This window comes from Lepidochelys olivacea, assembly GCF_965140295.1.
Source record: "Lepidochelys olivacea isolate rLepOli2 genome assembly, chromosome: 3".
Classification (NCBI taxonomy): domain Eukaryota; kingdom Metazoa; phylum Chordata; order Testudines; family Cheloniidae; genus Lepidochelys; species Lepidochelys olivacea.
Genome location: NC_140413.1, coordinates 130,816,990 through 130,833,525, shown reverse-complemented (window position 1 = coordinate 130,833,525; position 16,536 = coordinate 130,816,990). Strand labels below are relative to the sequence as shown.

At 40.9% G+C, this 16,536-nt stretch overlaps 1 protein-coding gene across 2 annotated transcripts in view; it reads right to left on the bottom strand.

The window, feature by feature from the left end:
• Positions 1–16,536, bottom strand: part of TTC13 (tetratricopeptide repeat domain 13) — a 97,425-nt gene that overhangs the window by 37,698 nt on the left and 43,191 nt on the right. For both annotated transcript variants that reach the window (XM_084622887.1, XM_084622888.1), the window contains exons 7-13: positions 13,512–13,628; positions 11,741–11,851; positions 9,571–9,653; positions 4,094–4,235; positions 2,417–2,591; positions 1,838–1,994; positions 506–636 (exon numbers count right to left, since the gene is read on the bottom strand). In XM_084622887.1, coding sequence (XP_084479013.1) covers positions 506–636; positions 1,838–1,994; positions 2,417–2,591; positions 4,094–4,235; positions 9,571–9,653; positions 11,741–11,851; positions 13,512–13,628 — 916 coding nt within the window. The remainder of the gene's footprint in view (positions 1–505; positions 637–1,837; positions 1,995–2,416; positions 2,592–4,093; positions 4,236–9,570; positions 9,654–11,740; positions 11,852–13,511; positions 13,629–16,536) is intronic.

The following is a 16,536-nucleotide window of genomic DNA, read 5'->3' as shown; positions in this document are numbered from 1 at the left end:
CCAGCAGGAGAGTGAGTTTGTGTGTGTGGTTTTTGGAGGGGGGTGAGGGAACCTGGATTTGTGCAGGAAATGGCCCACCTTGATTATCATGCACATTGTGAAGAGAGTTGTCACTTTGGATGGGCTATTACCAGCAGGAGAGTGAGTTTGTGTGTAGGGGGGTGGAGGGTGAGAAAACCTGGATTTGTGCTGGAAATGGCCCAACTTGATGACCACTTTAGATAAGCTATTACCAGCAGGACAGTGGGGGTGGGAAGAGGTATTGTTTCATGATCTCTGTGTGTATATAATATCTGCTGCAGTTTCCACGGTATGCATCCGATGAAGTGAGCTGTAGCTCACGAAAGCTCATGCTCAAATATATTGGTTAGTCTCTAAGGTGCCACAAGTACTCCTTTTCTTTTTGCGAATACAGACTAACACGGCTGTTACTCTTAAAAGTGCTATCAAAGCAAGCCTCGACATTTTTCATTTCCATTCCCAGATGCAGAGTCCCCCCGCATACCTCTGTGCATTCTCTTATTTGGAAGGAATCCTGGCGTCTCATATTGCATCAGTGAACCCAGACGATCAGCCACACATACAAGTTCTTGCACTTCAGGTTTATAGCTTTCAAAATTCTGAAATAGCACATCCCTTGAAGAAAAAATGTCACAAAGTAAATATCAACCACCACGTGCCATGATAGCTCCTGAAAACAGCTTAAAAACAATCGGTATTTGTGGTGGTCAGTAACACAAGCCCAGAAAAGAATTAAAAGCAGTACCAAAAAACACACGTGCTGTAGATACACTCACAAAACAATCGAGGTGAAATTCTGACCCCAATGAAGTCAATAGCAAAACTCATTCATCTCAACAGGAACAATATTTCACCATCAGACTCAATTATTAGAATAAGTGATTTCCAACAGATATCTAATAAATTGCAAGGCTCTATAGTGAGTCATCTCCTCAGTGTATATTAATCCTGAATTTCATAGGGATCAGAGCTATGGCATGGAAGAAAACATGAGGAGTAACACAGACTAGTGGTCGGATTCTGTAATTCCTTCTCTAAAACTCCCACTGAAGTCAGTCGATGTTTTGCATGCATAAGAAATGTAAGTTTGAGCACATACCTAAAATGACAAGTTTCTAAACCATGTTGTGTCAAATGACCATAAAACTGAAGGCTAGTTTTCAGAGAAAGAAAATCTCATATGGGGAAAAGGTCTACTTCCCTGATAGTTAAACTTTTAAATCCTATTCTGACAAAGGCTTTGCTTCTGTGACTGATTACCACCACTCTAGAGGTGGAATGTAACATAAATTATGCTAAGACAGAATTTCATTAAGTCAGAGTTACAATTAATATATTTAATGTCTGAGAAACTATACAGTTTAAAAAAAAAAAAAACTTAAATACTCAACAGTAAGGAAACTCCAAGTTGAGGTTTCTACACTAAGGATGGATGTCCAGATGGAAGTCTATCTTGAGTTTCTCTAAAACTAAAGTGATCTATAATCTAATTACTAATCCAGGTTCCAAGACAAAATAAAGAACAAAACAGTTAACATGGCTGTGTAACCTGAATTATCTTTACTGAATTACTTGGAACTAGAGAAGATCATTTTGACCAAGTTCTGATTCTGCCTCTTTTTTAGTGAGCTAAATCAAGCATTTGCAGCCACTCTGAACTTAAAAAGTGCCAAACATTTTCTGTGGGCTCCAGGCATCTTCTGTGGGCTTCAGACAGGCTAAGTTAACCATGTGTGATAAATTAACTCTCAGGTGCCCCTTTTTGAAAAAAATCCTACCAGGAATACTCTAAATGGTCTGTCTAAAAACCACTCACTTTATATGTGGCTGCAATCCTGGCTGTTCTTCATAGTCTTCTATTAAAAAGGGAAGGTTTTTGGCCCAATGGTCCTTAAAGTTTCCAGGAAGATCTGTATCTACATTATATTCAGTAAGAGGGGTATCAAGATGTGCATGCAAATATCGAGAATATTCTGCAGAGGTCAAGAAAAACAATACAAATAAGTGTCATTTTTGTTCTTGGCCAACAGTTATTTACCCCCAAATAAGAATTTAAAACAGGATTATATATTTGTTAAGAGATTTAAGATAAATACTTTACTAAATTAATCAATATTAAACTTGATCCTAGCTAAATTGTTAAAAGTCTAGGTCAGTTAAGTGGTACCATAGTTACTTTCACTACTTAACCAAGACCCAAGTTTGATTTCTGGTCCTGGGTTTTAGCTCTGAACAAACAAGCACCAAGACACTTGTGAAGACAGCTCACTCAACACAGCACTCAGGTGAATAAATACATCTTATTTAACAATAGTTTTCCATGAATGACTAACACTTAGGCAATTTTAATCCTGTGTCAAAGGATTCCCCCCAGCCCTGCGTAACCATAACTTACCTCGGAGGTATTTCACTTTTAGGTACTCTGGGCTAGCCTTCTGGCCTGGTAGTGGATCATTTAACATAACTTTAGTCTGAGCTTTTATGCCTTCATAAAATTGCCCCATTGCAACATGACTGAGACCTTTCATATACTGGCATACTTCATTATATGGCTCTAGCTGAAGACATCTCTAGAAGATTAAAGAAATAAGTCAATAAATACAAAAATTAACCTGGATATCTTGGAACAGTCTAATATACATTACTAAGCTCTTTATTCGAAAGGTCGACACCAGGGAATGGTCTTTTACTTTCAAAAGTTGTCAGCAACTGTTTTCCCAATGACTTTTCTTCAACTGATGTTAAAAACACTTTAATTAATTGCTAGCTAAGGTGGAGAAAAATATTTTCAGCACCATTACACAAAATGTAACAGTGCTCGTGAAACTTGATCTTGATCACATTTTCGGTAACCAAGTGATTTTGTTGAAGCTGCACTTGCAGCTAAACAGTTTTCAGCACCAGATGAGTGAGGCTACAAGGAACCCCCTGTTGATCAGCATTGTCGTAACACGTCATTTCCTAGTGCAGACAGACCCTAAAAATAGGAGACATTTTTCTTAAGATGCAACTTTATACAATGTATCCACCATCAGTTCTTCTGTTCCACCAAGCATCATAGTCTGAAATTCACACTGCACTACTATTGACCTTACAGTCAATTCTGCACTACATCATGATAGTTTTAGCATAATGCTAGACAACTGCATACTTTAGAATTTGGTACACCAAAACAAAATTCTCTGATTATATGGATATATTAAACACCCATGGGTTATCTGCATCTCTTCATACAGCACTTGCTATTTAAACTTAAGCTGTTTTTAAATACAACAAGATCTACAAACTGAGTTACAAAACAGGGACACATGGTAATTTACATAAAGATATACAATGTTCTAAATAAACAAGAAGGAAAGTGTGCCTGTTAAGATAGGGAAGTAGGGATTCTTAGACTTGGCTCTGTTCCTTGCTCTGCCAATGACTCACTGTGTGACTTTGGGCAAGTCATTTAACATCTGTGCCTTAGTTTCTGGATCTGCAAAATTAGAATATAATTTATCTACCTCATGGGCAGGCACCTGTTTTTACAATTTCAGATGGATCACTCTACACAAGCGTTAGCTGTTACTGTTCATGATGGAGAAAACTCAAACGATTCAGATAAGCATCCAAAAGTTCAGATGCTTATCTGACCCTTGAGATTACAGAACTGGCTACTTGTCTTATGAGAACAACCCTCCAACCCCTTATGGAATTTCAAAACTTTGGGTACCACTTCTGACCAAAATATTAGTGAATAAGACCAATATGAGTATTTCAGAACCTTATAAAATACCATTTAGGAGTCTAGTATTAACAATTGGTAAATCTGGGGGAAAATGTCTCACTTCCCTCCCATGCCAGAACTGGTTCATCATTCACTAATTGTAAGACTACAAATCATACTTACAAAACAGAGATTGTATACAGAATTGTATTTTACTTGCAATACAAATTTTCATTCATATTCAGAATGTGGAAGATAATATTATTGTGTTTCATTTTAACTGTAATTTGATAAGCATTAGGTCTAATTAAAAAATATCAATCCTTAATTTAGTATGGATCTTTAAGGTCTACCTGTGCTTACCTTAAAATTCTTCAGTGCCTCGTCTAGGCTACCATGATGGTAAAGCATCATTCCCCTGAGCTGTAACGTCTGAACATGATTTTGATTTAGCAACAAAGCCTTCTGGAAACTCTCTGTGGCAGCATCAAAGTTACCAAGTTCCCTAGGTAATTCCATAAAGTCATAAGTGAGGAACATAAAAAGCAGTGGTGAACATACAAACTTACCTTTTCACCAAATAATTTTCAAGATATTAAGAAAAGATATGATATAGCTCGGGCTGTTTTTTTTTTTAAATCACATTAGGGACAATTTCTTTGACTAAGGTAAGAGTTCTGCAACTTATTGAGCAGTGACAACCAAACTATTGTTAACAATTCTTCACTTAAAGAATCTACTCTTGGATATAGAATCCCACTAGACCAGGGGTCTCAAACACGATTATTTTCTGCACCCCCGCCCCCACAGCATTTACCTAGAGCAACTCTGGCCCGGTGCGCACCAGGGGCAGGGCAGGCTCCCTGCCTGCCTGCCCTGCCCCCACACCGCTCCGGGAAGCAGCCGGGACTTGGGGGAGGGGGGGCACAAGGGTCTGTATGTTTCCCTGGCCGCTCCTCCAGGTACCTCCCCCAAAGCTCCCATTGGCCGGGAATGGGGAACCGTGGCCAATGGGAGCTTCGGGGGAGGTACCTGGAGGAGCGGCCAGGGCAACACACAGGCCCCTGTGCCCCCCAGGTCCTGGCTGCTTCCCGAAGCGGCGTGGGGGCAGGGAGGGCAGGCAGACAGGCAGGCAGGGAGCCTGCCCTGCCCACGATGCGCGCCACGCCAGACCCACCCCCCGAAACCCTCCTGCAGCTGAACCCCCTGCCGCACCCCACACCCCTCCTGCACCCCAACTCCCTGCTCTGAGCTCCCCTGCCGCAGCCCTCGGGGACAGGGAGGGGGTGGAGTTGGGATGGGGATTTCAGGGAAGGGATGGGAAGAGGTGGGGCAGGGATGGGGCCTCACGGAAGGGATGGAGTAGGGGCGGGGCAGCGGGGGCAGGGGGTCAGTGGTGCAGCCCTTGGGCCAATGTACTAGTCCTCATGTGGCCCTCGTGGTCATTTGAGTTTGAGACCCCTGCACTAGACCCTGGATTCACACAATTTTGTGGGCATTAACCACTGACTGACTATGAAACTTCATGCATTTCCTGAACAGTACTTTCTCAGAAAAAACAAGAATGAAAGCCTCCTACAATGAGCACCCTTGAACAAGATACAACTGAAGCAGTCCAGCTGATATCCCTCCCCCTCAAAAAAAAGCTATTTATAAGGATGGATTCAGAAGTGTAGGTAAATTTTGTGTCTTTCAGAAGCTGCCAATTGAAAAAACATGTGCCAATTTTCAGTTAGTGGCCAAACTGATCATTATGTTTAGAATTATTTAATTTCAGAAGTAGATACAGCCAACAGAACATGATATAGTTTTAAAAATAAAATTAATATCCTTTTGATAAAACTGGCATGTAAAACCAAAGATTCTGAATTACATTTACAGTATCCAATTTTAATATACTAAATGAGTTCCAATCAACCACGCACATTTAAGATAGCAGCACTAAAAATAAAGAATCAAAGCACATGCAATTACCAAGCAGAAGAACTAGTTTATGTTTTTTAAGCTGGTTCATTAACTGATTAATGTTCATATTCAAAAGCCTTTTCAAAAGCAGATGATCTGAAAAAAGATACGGTCTATTTCAACCACAAGTTATTGAACTTGATGCAGGAATTACTGGGTGATATTTTAAGATTTGTGTTATGTAGGCAGTCAGATTAGATCATCACAATGAACCCCTTCTGTCCTTAAAAATATTCTATACATTTATGATCTAATCTTTAGCTTAAAAGGTGATCTGCAAATACTGTTTGAAAAATGTTGGCAAATAAAGCTTTGTTTTCCAAGTGACTTGAGAGACACATTTGGCGTGTTTTTAAAATTTGCTAAACTTTAAATTAGCAGACCTGAATAAGAAATGAAACAACTCTGCCGCATACCCATGACTGCCAGCTCCCGTCACTTACATATCCCAACATCCATTTTGCTAACAGTTGCCAAACCCCCCATTGACGGAGCCTGCCTATATTAGAAAAGAAAGCAATATTTGTGCTGAAAAACCTCCTCAAGAATAAAGAGGTTACTTTTCAAAAAGTTAATATTGTGTATCTTAATGGATTCAGATTTACACACACACTACTGGGGAAAATAAAACAGGACTTGCCTTACAGGCAGGCTCTAGCACTCAGGCATGGTGGGTATGATGTTACCAGGAAAGTGCATGATTAGATGTGCACCAAGGCACTGGTGATTGCATTGGGTCTGTGCTTGGCAAGAAAGACAAAAGTATGAACTTAATGTGCTGAAATACCACCCTACCTTGTCCATTTTGAGACATCCACGACATAACCTTAATAGGCTATTTTTTTAAAATATGCTATTATAAGGTTGCTTGTGCAATTGTTAATTCTGCCTCCTTGTGCATACAGTCTTGAATTACATGATAATCATACTTTTTTCCCTGCAGCACCTCTGCCTTATTTATTCAGTGGACAGGATGAATGGTGCTCAGGGAATGAAGCAAGAGTGCACAATGAAGGAGGCTTTTTTCTGTAGGATCCTTGCCACATTTGTTGCAGAAGTTGGAAGATGTGTAATGAATGAGGCAGGGACGGTAGGAAGAGAAAGAAGCATCTCATGGTGAAGACAGCTGAAGGCCATCCTGGAGAACAGGATTCTATCCCTACTCTGCCACAGAATTCCAACGTGACTCTGAAGAAATCACATACACCAAGCTTTTCACAGGTGGTCACTAATTGTGTGTTCCTCATTTTCTGGGTTCCCAACTTGAGGCCCTGGGGTCTGATTTGTACCTGTGCTAAGCATTAATAAATGTAAATTAAGTCAATGGGACCTGTGTTATGAACATTTAAAAGGGCTATGAAATGTTAAATATTCCAGTGTCACCAACTCTTGCAATTTCTTCACACGTAACACAATTTTGGCTGGGGGTTGAACCAGCCTCACAATGATGCAAGAAGCTCCATCCCTCTCCTGAATTTCAACCCTGCCTAGTGCAAGGGCCCCCACATCCTCTTATTGGCTACCTACCTCCTGGGAAACAGCTATAGGAGAACGCAGATCTCTCTCTGCTCCGCTCACACAAGTAGAGAGAAGGGAGAAGGAGCAGTCTACACCTTTCTCACAGAAGGGCACACACAGACCAGCAGTGCAAGGGCTCTGCTTCCTCCTCCCTGTGGTGAAAGATGGATCAATCTTCCCTCTGCTCCTCCTCCTTCCCCTCTCTATCCCTACAACACAAGGACTGGGAAGGGAGAGAGCCCCAGGACCTGCCCCCACTCCAGGCATAGAAGAATCATGAACCTGCAGGAGCAGTAGATGTAGGAGATGGGAGAAGACGGAACTGATGCGAGGGCTGAGAGGGTTGGATAATGAATTGCTGGGCTGGGAGGGATGGGGGGTGGACAGATGGAGGGACAGTTAAATTAGAATTTTGGGATTAGGGAGATGGTGCAGAGCTTCCAGCATCAGGGACACAGTAAAAGCTCCTGCAGTGGTGGCCAAAATCACCTTCCTCAAATCAGGGAAAGCTGGCAATGCTAACTGTCACACCCACACATTGGGCAGTGAGTTCAAAAATGACAGATCAAACTCACAACATAATCTTTTAAAAAATAATCTCATGATTTTGGGGGGTTTGACTCATGATTTTTGGGGTTGGTAACTGTGAATTCTCTGAAAAAGTCAGGCCCTAGGATCCTTAAACTGGGCACCCAAACATACGAGACATTTGACAATTTTTGCTTCCATTCTCCATGTATAGAACAGGAATAAAAATCCCCACTTCTTCCTTCAAAGGGATGTTGTGAAGATCAGTGAATTCACATCTGTGAAGCATCCATACTACAGTGATGAGTGTCACAGAAAACCCTTGAAGAACTAATAATTGCATACTCAGTGCAAGGTTTAGATGCTGTGGTAAATAAGGCATAGGCAAATAACAGACTGAATTATAAGGATAAAAACTTGTGAATAGGTACACAGTCAACAAGCACAGTCCATCCTGTGCACAAAATGAGGCAGGGGTCCTGTAGAAAAAAATAGTAGGTGATCATGTTATTCAAGACTATATTATAATACATATTGCCAGGGGGCCAAATTTAGATTACAGGCAACAATTTATATTGCAGCAGCACCAATCACATAATGTAGGTGTTTTCCAAACATAATAGTCCAAAATATGAAAGAAAAAACTGACGAAGTACAGAGAGCTGTGGGGAAGAGAAGGAATACAGTATACAGGCATAGTAGTCAGGGTGATGACTGGTTTATGTATTATTCATTTTTTAAAATATATAACCTATCCACAACTGCTTTTCTTCCTAGTTATTATCTGTAGATCACCTTTTTAAAGACACACAAATTCAAAGCCTTAATAAACAAAGTCAAGTTCTCTTCTTGTCATTTCAATATCATTATTAAAAGCAAAACTAAAGAGTGACCCATTACCTAACTCCTGAATAAGAGTGCAATTTAAATACATTAGGTTTTTCAAAAAGAATTTATTTTGCCGATACTTAAAGCAAAAAACAACAGGTTGGTTTTTAAAAATAATTACTTCCCAGTTTTAGTGTAAATATTTAGATTGCAAATACTTAAGGGCAGAGACCCTGTGTTTATATTAATTAATATAGCATCTATCACACTTGTGGCACTATATAATTAAGTCAAAACTTAAACATGCAAAAACCACTCATTGCTGTCTAAATATTATTTCAGAAACTATCTAGCAAGTTCTTATTATGAGAGTAAGATAGTAAACTGTGGTTCATAATGTTTACCCCCCTTTCATACAATATCACTTGAGGATATGTTTCAACTATGGTACTGATAGAACCCAAAGATCAGGTAAATGAGGGCCTAAGGCGTATGTGTACATGGCAATTGGAAGTGTGATTGCAGCTTGGGTAGATATACTCGTGTCAGCTTTAATCTAGCTAGCAAGGGCTAAAATAGCAGTGAAGACATGGAAGCATGGACTACGCAAACCCTCCTGGGTACATGCTTGCATTGCTAGCTCATTCAGGGGCCCCAACACCACATCTTCACTGCTATTTTTAGCTGTGCTCACTAGATTAAAGCTAGCATGGGTATACCTACCCAAGCTGCAATCAAATCTCTGACTGCAGTGTAGATATACCTTAAGAGACCTGTTCACTTTGGATTTATATTAAAACCTCTTGGCCTTTGTATTATTTATATTGAGCTCAACCCTGAAGTCCATGCTACTGATAACAATCAACAATAACACATCAAAATATAGAGAAACAAATCTATGATTAAAGACTATTGTGTTATTTTTATTGATATGTAGTGTTGAAAGTGTGCTAGAGGCTTTAAGCCTGTGCTATTAAAAAGCTATTTCTGAACGTGCTTACCTATAGGCCTGTCCCAGACTCTTATATGCATCTATGAAATCAGCTTTCTGCTTCAGGGCTTCTTTGAATGATTCAATAGCTTCCTACATAAAACAAAAGTAGACATCATAATTAGCTGTCATTAATTATCCCTGTCTAAAGTTAAATTCTATAACTTTGAATTTAAAGTACAGTAATTCAATAATTACTAACGATTTTGTGCTGTTACGTAAGACCTGTGGAAAGTTTGACCAAGGCATTATACATTACAAAATCCAAAAATGTACAAGTAAAATATTATAGTAGTTTGTGCTACAAATCACAAAACTAAGAAAGCTATAATCCTTTTTATGGCTATACTAAGCTATGAAGTAAGTGACTCTCCCAATACCACATGGAGCGAGGGACAGAACTCTTCTCCTGAGATTCAGTCCAATGCCTTAACTACAAAGCCATCCTTCCTTTCTCCAGATCCCCCCTCCCCACATCATTTACAACACCCCTTTTAACTTTTACAGGCAGACTCACTTCACAGCCCTGCCCCTCTTATTGTTCTGATGTATTCTGCCCTACGTTCAAGTGGTTACAGATTCCGGCTCAAAGCCCTACAGAGGGAATTAATGCCTAGTCTACACTTAAACCAGTCTGCCAGGATAGATATACCAGTATATTGCACTCATGGAGATGCAACTTATACTGGCAAAAGAGTTCTACCGCTGGTATAGCTTAAACTAATTGCCCAAATGAAATAAGCTACACTGGCAAAATAATCTTTTTTTGCTGATCTACAGTAGGGTTTTTGTTGGCACAGCCATGTCAGTTGGAGTTCAAATTACTTTATATGGTCCAGACTTCATTAACCTAAACCTCAGACTCATAGCTCATTAACTAGGACTCAAATTAATTCTCTTGATACTTCTTAGTTTAATGCTTTACTAAATGACAAACAGCACAGGCAGGACTTTAGTCAGTAGAAGAACTTAAGGCCCACTAAGCCCTGAGGCAAGGGTGGGATTTAAACAAATGAATATAAGTGTTCTGAATTAGAGAACAGGTAAACGACAGAACCAGCAAATTACAGTATTTCAATTCTAGTTTGAGTGTGTTAAGAATTCAGTTACTGCACTAATTACAATCATGCATCCACTCCAGGATCTATCTCATCAAGTCTCAAATTAATCAGGGTGCGTTTAGATCACAATTTGGATAGAAGTGCACCAATGGTAACCCAGTGTGCCGGTGATTCAGTAGGTAGCACGTTTCTCTCATGTCAGCACTACACTGGGGATCTAGTTCACTACCAAGGGCCCCCGTGCTACTTTAAGATAAGATTTACAATAGACAGCCTGACCACTTAAGGTCCTTAATCTTCTCTTTCCTGATTTTTGATTGAAAGTTCAGGAATGGAAAAAGTATAGGGGAAAACAAGCAGCAGCCGGGAGATGGACTAGGAAGGGAGGAACCCTGAGAAAAAAGCACCAGCAGCTCCCCCCACTCCAGTAAGTTAGGAACAGATCCAGTATTGTTAACCTCAACCACTCAAAAAATCTGAGTCAGACCTCCAAAATCATGTGATTTTTAGAAAATCCATTTTGTGTGAAGGGGAGTTATTTGCCTTCTGTTTCGAGTCTTTGGAGGCACATGGCTTTTCCCTTCCATAATGTATGCATGAGAGTTTCAAGTTTGACATACATGAAATGCACATGTAAAAATCCGCACTGGCTACCTGGAGAGGATCCCTCCTTACCCTCTCCTAATCCATGAGGTAAGGAAGCTACCACTGTTTTCCTCTCCAGCCCCCTTCCTTGCCAATATTCCTAGGCATTCTTTTTCATTTGATAGAAAGAAATTTTGAACTTAACTGGACACATTTTCAGTGTCAGCCCCTGGGTGGCAAGCACTTTTGAAAATCTGTCCCTATTTGACATCATATATTCCATCATTCACATGCGTTCCAGTGAGAGTATCTGATATCTACATGTCACTATGATGCATCAGATATATTTTCAGTGAACCAAGAAGTGCCACTGGATTTAACAGAGCCTAAAAAGGTTTGGTATGATGATTTATCTCAGGCATGAGAAAAAACAAGGACACCTACAGAATTTCTACAATAGCTAGAATATTTTATAGAAGTAACTTTAATATTAAAGGCATTGTTCTGTAAGTGGATATTTAAAAACAAATTTACCTTCAGAAGTCCTCTATGGAAAAAGGTTAAGCCTTTGTATAGAATAGCTACAGGCTGGTTTTTGTTCAGTTCCAAGGAGCGCTGAAAGTCTTCATGAGCTGTTGCATAGTCCTGTTGGACAAAAACAGCTTTCAGAGGACACAGAAATTGCTAGATCTAGCTGATAAAGAGGAATACAGACAAACCCTCTTATGGTTACATGTATGCATTTTACTCCAACGGAGTGATCTGGAGTTCTAGGTTTATACTAAGATGCTGACTCAATCTCAACAGCGCTGACATAAAATGCCTCTTCTTTAGAAGGAACAAGGAAAGCAAACATCCTTAAGAAGGAAAACAGAAGGCATTCAGCTCCAGCATCATATAAAGCAGCAGAGATAGCCAAATGTCAGTCAGAATGGCAAACTAAAGGGAATGTACAGCACAATTTATTTCCATCTTTCCTCTCATAGCAACTGTTGCAAGAAAAAAATTGGATTAATTGAATGGAGAAATGGGTTGAAAATAGGCTGAGTGAAGTCAACTGAATAAATTGATTTCACATCATCCCCTTGGGATATCAGCTATTCAATGTGCATACCATTTCTGAGGTAACAATATCTAAACTAACCTGAAGCCGTGTCCTTAAAAATGCCAAAATAATAATAATATAGTAAAAGCTGTTTCATTCGGCATGCTGGGGGAAGGGGGTGGGGGGAGAGGGAGTGCTGGTAAGTGAAAAATGCTGCTTAACTAAGAGGGAGGGGGCTCAGGGCAGAGGTTTGGGGTGTGAGAAGGGGTGCAGGATGCCAGATCCAGGATGCCGGATCCAGGGCGCACTCACCTCGGGCGGCTCCCCGCAAGCAACAACCTATCCCGGCTGTTCCTAGGCGGAGGCGCAGGAGGCGACTCTGCACACTGCCCCGACTCCACCCCGAGCGCTAGCTCCGCAGCTTCCATTGGCTGGGAACCGCAGTCAATGGGAGCTGCGGGGACGGTGCCTGTGGGCAGAAGCAGCGTGCAGAGCTGCTCATCATGCCTCTGCCTAGGAGCAGCCACGACTTGTGGGGAACCACCCAAGATGAGTGCCCCCTGGATCTGTCACCCCGCACCACCTCCTGCACCCCAGCCTCCAGCCCCCACGAGCCCATGCCCCCTCCTGCACCCAAATTCCCTCCCAGAGCCCGTGCGCCACACCTCCTCCCATGCCCCAACCCCCAGCTGGCCCTGTACCAACTGCACTATAACCAGAATTTCAATAAAGATCAGAAATGCTAATTTATAGAGCTTTCTGGCTGGAGAAGTGCCGGATAAAACAGCTTTTACTGTAATAATTATTTTCATCGCAAGAAGATAGGATTTCAGCATTTTGCAAGGATAAGAGATTGTTTTATATTGCTGGTCTGGGGTGTGTGTACACACACACAGAGCAGTAGTTCTGTATATTTTTCCTTTTTAAAAATGAGTATCCAACCATAATCCCCATTGGCAATTATGGTATTCACTACCAAAGCAAGTTTCTCTGCGCACCCCCACAGACCCCAGAAGGCACAAAAGTAGTTATGAGATTATAGATTGTCTGCATTAATTTTTATACAATGTATCTCCACTTTGCTCCTCTCCACTAAGTTATTCATGAAAACAAAATACTTTAAGGCCTCCTTGGATCACAATTCTCTAAAAAGGCAAGTAAACTGCTGGTCAATCACAACTATTTGAAGATCAGTTTTCAATGGGGAGGGGAGAAATCCTTATTCTTTCATGAAAGTAGCATCTAATGGCAAAAACTAACCTCAGATATGAAGTAAAGAGTACCTCTGTGCCTGTAAAGTCGTGCCGATGGCTGCAGCTGAATAGCTTTGGTGAGATCAGCCAGTGCCTCACTAATTCGGCCCAGGGGGGACAATATCTATAAATCCAAAGTAAGCAATTAACCTAGAAAGAGTACCCTGAGTTGTCCTAGTGCATGCTGAGCAATCTTAAAACTGTTTTATCTTGCAACATGCTTTCGCTTTCATGCCTGTACAATTAATCTTGTTCTCAAGTATACATGTAGTTTAATTTGTGCATTTACTAGAGCTAGTCAGAAAACAGAATTTTCATCCCACTGAAAATTCTGACATTTTGACATTTGTTTTTCCTCCTGATTCAGGACAAAGTCAAAATCTCAAAATACTTCAAAGAACAAAATATTTGGAAATATACTTTCGTTTTGATAACGTCAATACAATATCCTACAACGTCAGAACAAAATGAGTTGAAATAGTCTATTCTAATTTTAATTCACTTTAAAACTTCTGTCAAAATAGTTGAAGTTGACACAATCAACTTTCTGATTTCAAACAAAATGGTATTTTCCAACAGAAAAAACTGTTCCATCGAAATTTTTTTGACCAGCTCTAGAATATACACCCCTAGATACAAATTAAGAGAGTATTGCAGAACCACCATACCTAAAATAGCATGAAAAACTGTGAATCAGAACTTTTTATTAGAAAAAGTCATATACACATTATGTCGTATTTTGACAGATGTTCATTTTCTTGATATTTGGACTGCAAAAAGAACTGAAAGTTTCTTACTCATCATTTCCTTTCTGCTAGTATTGTCTCCCACAAACTTGGATGTCTGGGCAGCTCCCCTTCCTTCTGCAGCTCACTGATGCAAATCAAAGTCTTGGAGTTATGAGCTCTGGGTCATTCCCCCTTTGATTCCACTTACTATCAGATGAGTTATTCCAAAGCCATAAAAGCTTGTATAAACAGTATTAGTAAAAACAGTCCCAGAGGTAACTAGACCAACTATGTACAGTGAACCATAAAACGTTCACATGGTAAAAATCCCATGCCAGCATCTGATTTTTTGTCTTATAAAAACCATTTGGGGTGGGTAGAATTGTGGGAGCCTCTACCTGCAGAAAGGAAACCGTCGGTAAGAAATTTTCAGTTCTGCAGTCCAGCATTTCCCACAAGTCTGGATGTCTGGGAAGTAGCAAGAGGTGAAGAGATGTAGGGAGGGTTGTAGAAAAGGTCAGAAAGAAGAGAGGGGAGGAAAAAAGGTATCCCTCCCCATTTAAAAGATTTATATCTGGGCTACTGCCTCCAGCACCTTCCTGCCAAATGGAGCTTCTGCAGATGACAGGAAGGCCACCTTATAGTGCTTGGTAAAGGTAGCAGCCGTTGACCAGGTGGCTGCCTTGCCAATTGCTTGTGTGGGTGCATTTGCTCTTTCTGCCTATGAGTTAGCCAGAGATAGCTGAGAGCATGCCCTGAACCCTTCTAGGATCAGACTCTGGTGCCTTGTATGCCTCCATAATGCACAGACTAATCCATCTAGCAATGGAGGCTTGGAAGCTCTGGGTCCTTTGCATTTTGGATGGAAAGACATGAATAGGGCATCCAACCTTCTCAAGGATTCTGTATGTTTGAAGTAGATTTTCAGGCTCTTCTGACATCAAAGGTGCACTCCCTCTTCTCGGTAGGATATTGTGACCTCAGATAGAATGAGGGAAGAACCTCCTCTTGGGAAGCATGGAATAAACTATTCCAGAATTCTGAGCACCACTGTGTCCTCGTGGAACAAGCAGTAAGGCTCCTGCATAGATAAGGCCACCAGCTCAGACACTCATGTGGCAAACATTATGGCTATCAGAAAGCAGGTTATGATAGACAAATGGAATGCTACAATCCATCGGTGATCTTCCTGATAACACCATCTTGGCCACTATAGATGTAGAAGCCCTCTACACCAACATTCCACACAAAGATGGACTACAAGCCGTCAAGAACACTATCCCCGATAATGTCACGGCTAACCTGGTGGCTGAACTTTGTGACTTTGTCCTTACCCATAACTATTTTACATTTGGGGACAATAGATTCATAGATATTTAGGCCAGAAGGGACCATTTTGATCATCTAGTCTGACCTCCTGCACAATGCAGGCCACAGAATTTCACCCACCACTCCTAAAAAAGACCTCACACCTATATCTGTGCTATTGAAGTCCTCAAATTGTAGTTTGAAGACCTCAAGGAGCAGAGAATCCTCCAGCAAGTGACCCGTGCCCCATGCTACAGAGGAAGGCGAAAAACCTCCAGGACCTTCCAATCTGCCCTGGAGGAAAATTCCTTCCCGACCCCAAATTTGGCGATCAGCTAAACCCTGAGCATATGGGCAAGATTCATCAGCCAGATACTACAGAAAATTCTTTCCCGGGTAACTTGGATCTTACCCCATCTAAAAACCCATCACAGGCCATTGGGCCTATTTACCATGAATATTTAATTACCAAAACCATGTTATCCCATCATACCATCTCCTCCATAAACTTATCGAGTTTAATCTTAAAGCAAGATAGATCTTTTGCCCCCACTACTTCCCTCGGAAGGCTATTCCAAAACTTCACTCCTCTGATGGTTAGAAACCTTCGTCTAATTTCTAATCTAAATTTCCTAGTGGCCAGTTTATATCCATTTGTTCTTGTGTCCACATTGGTACTGAGTTTAAATAATTCCTCTCCCTCTCTGGTATTTATCCCTCTGATACATTTATAGAGAGCAATCATATCTCCCCTCAACCTTCTTTTAGTTAGGCTAAACAAGCCAAGCTCCCTGAGTCTCCTTTCATAAGACAAGTTTTCCATTCCTCGGATCATCCTAGTAGCCCTTCTCTGTACCTGTTCCAGTTTGAATTCATCCTTCTTAAACATGGGAGACCAGAACTGCACACAGTATTCCAGGTGAGGTCTCACCAGTGCCTTATATAACGGTACTAAAACCTCCTTATCCCTACTGGAAATACCTCTCCTGATGCATC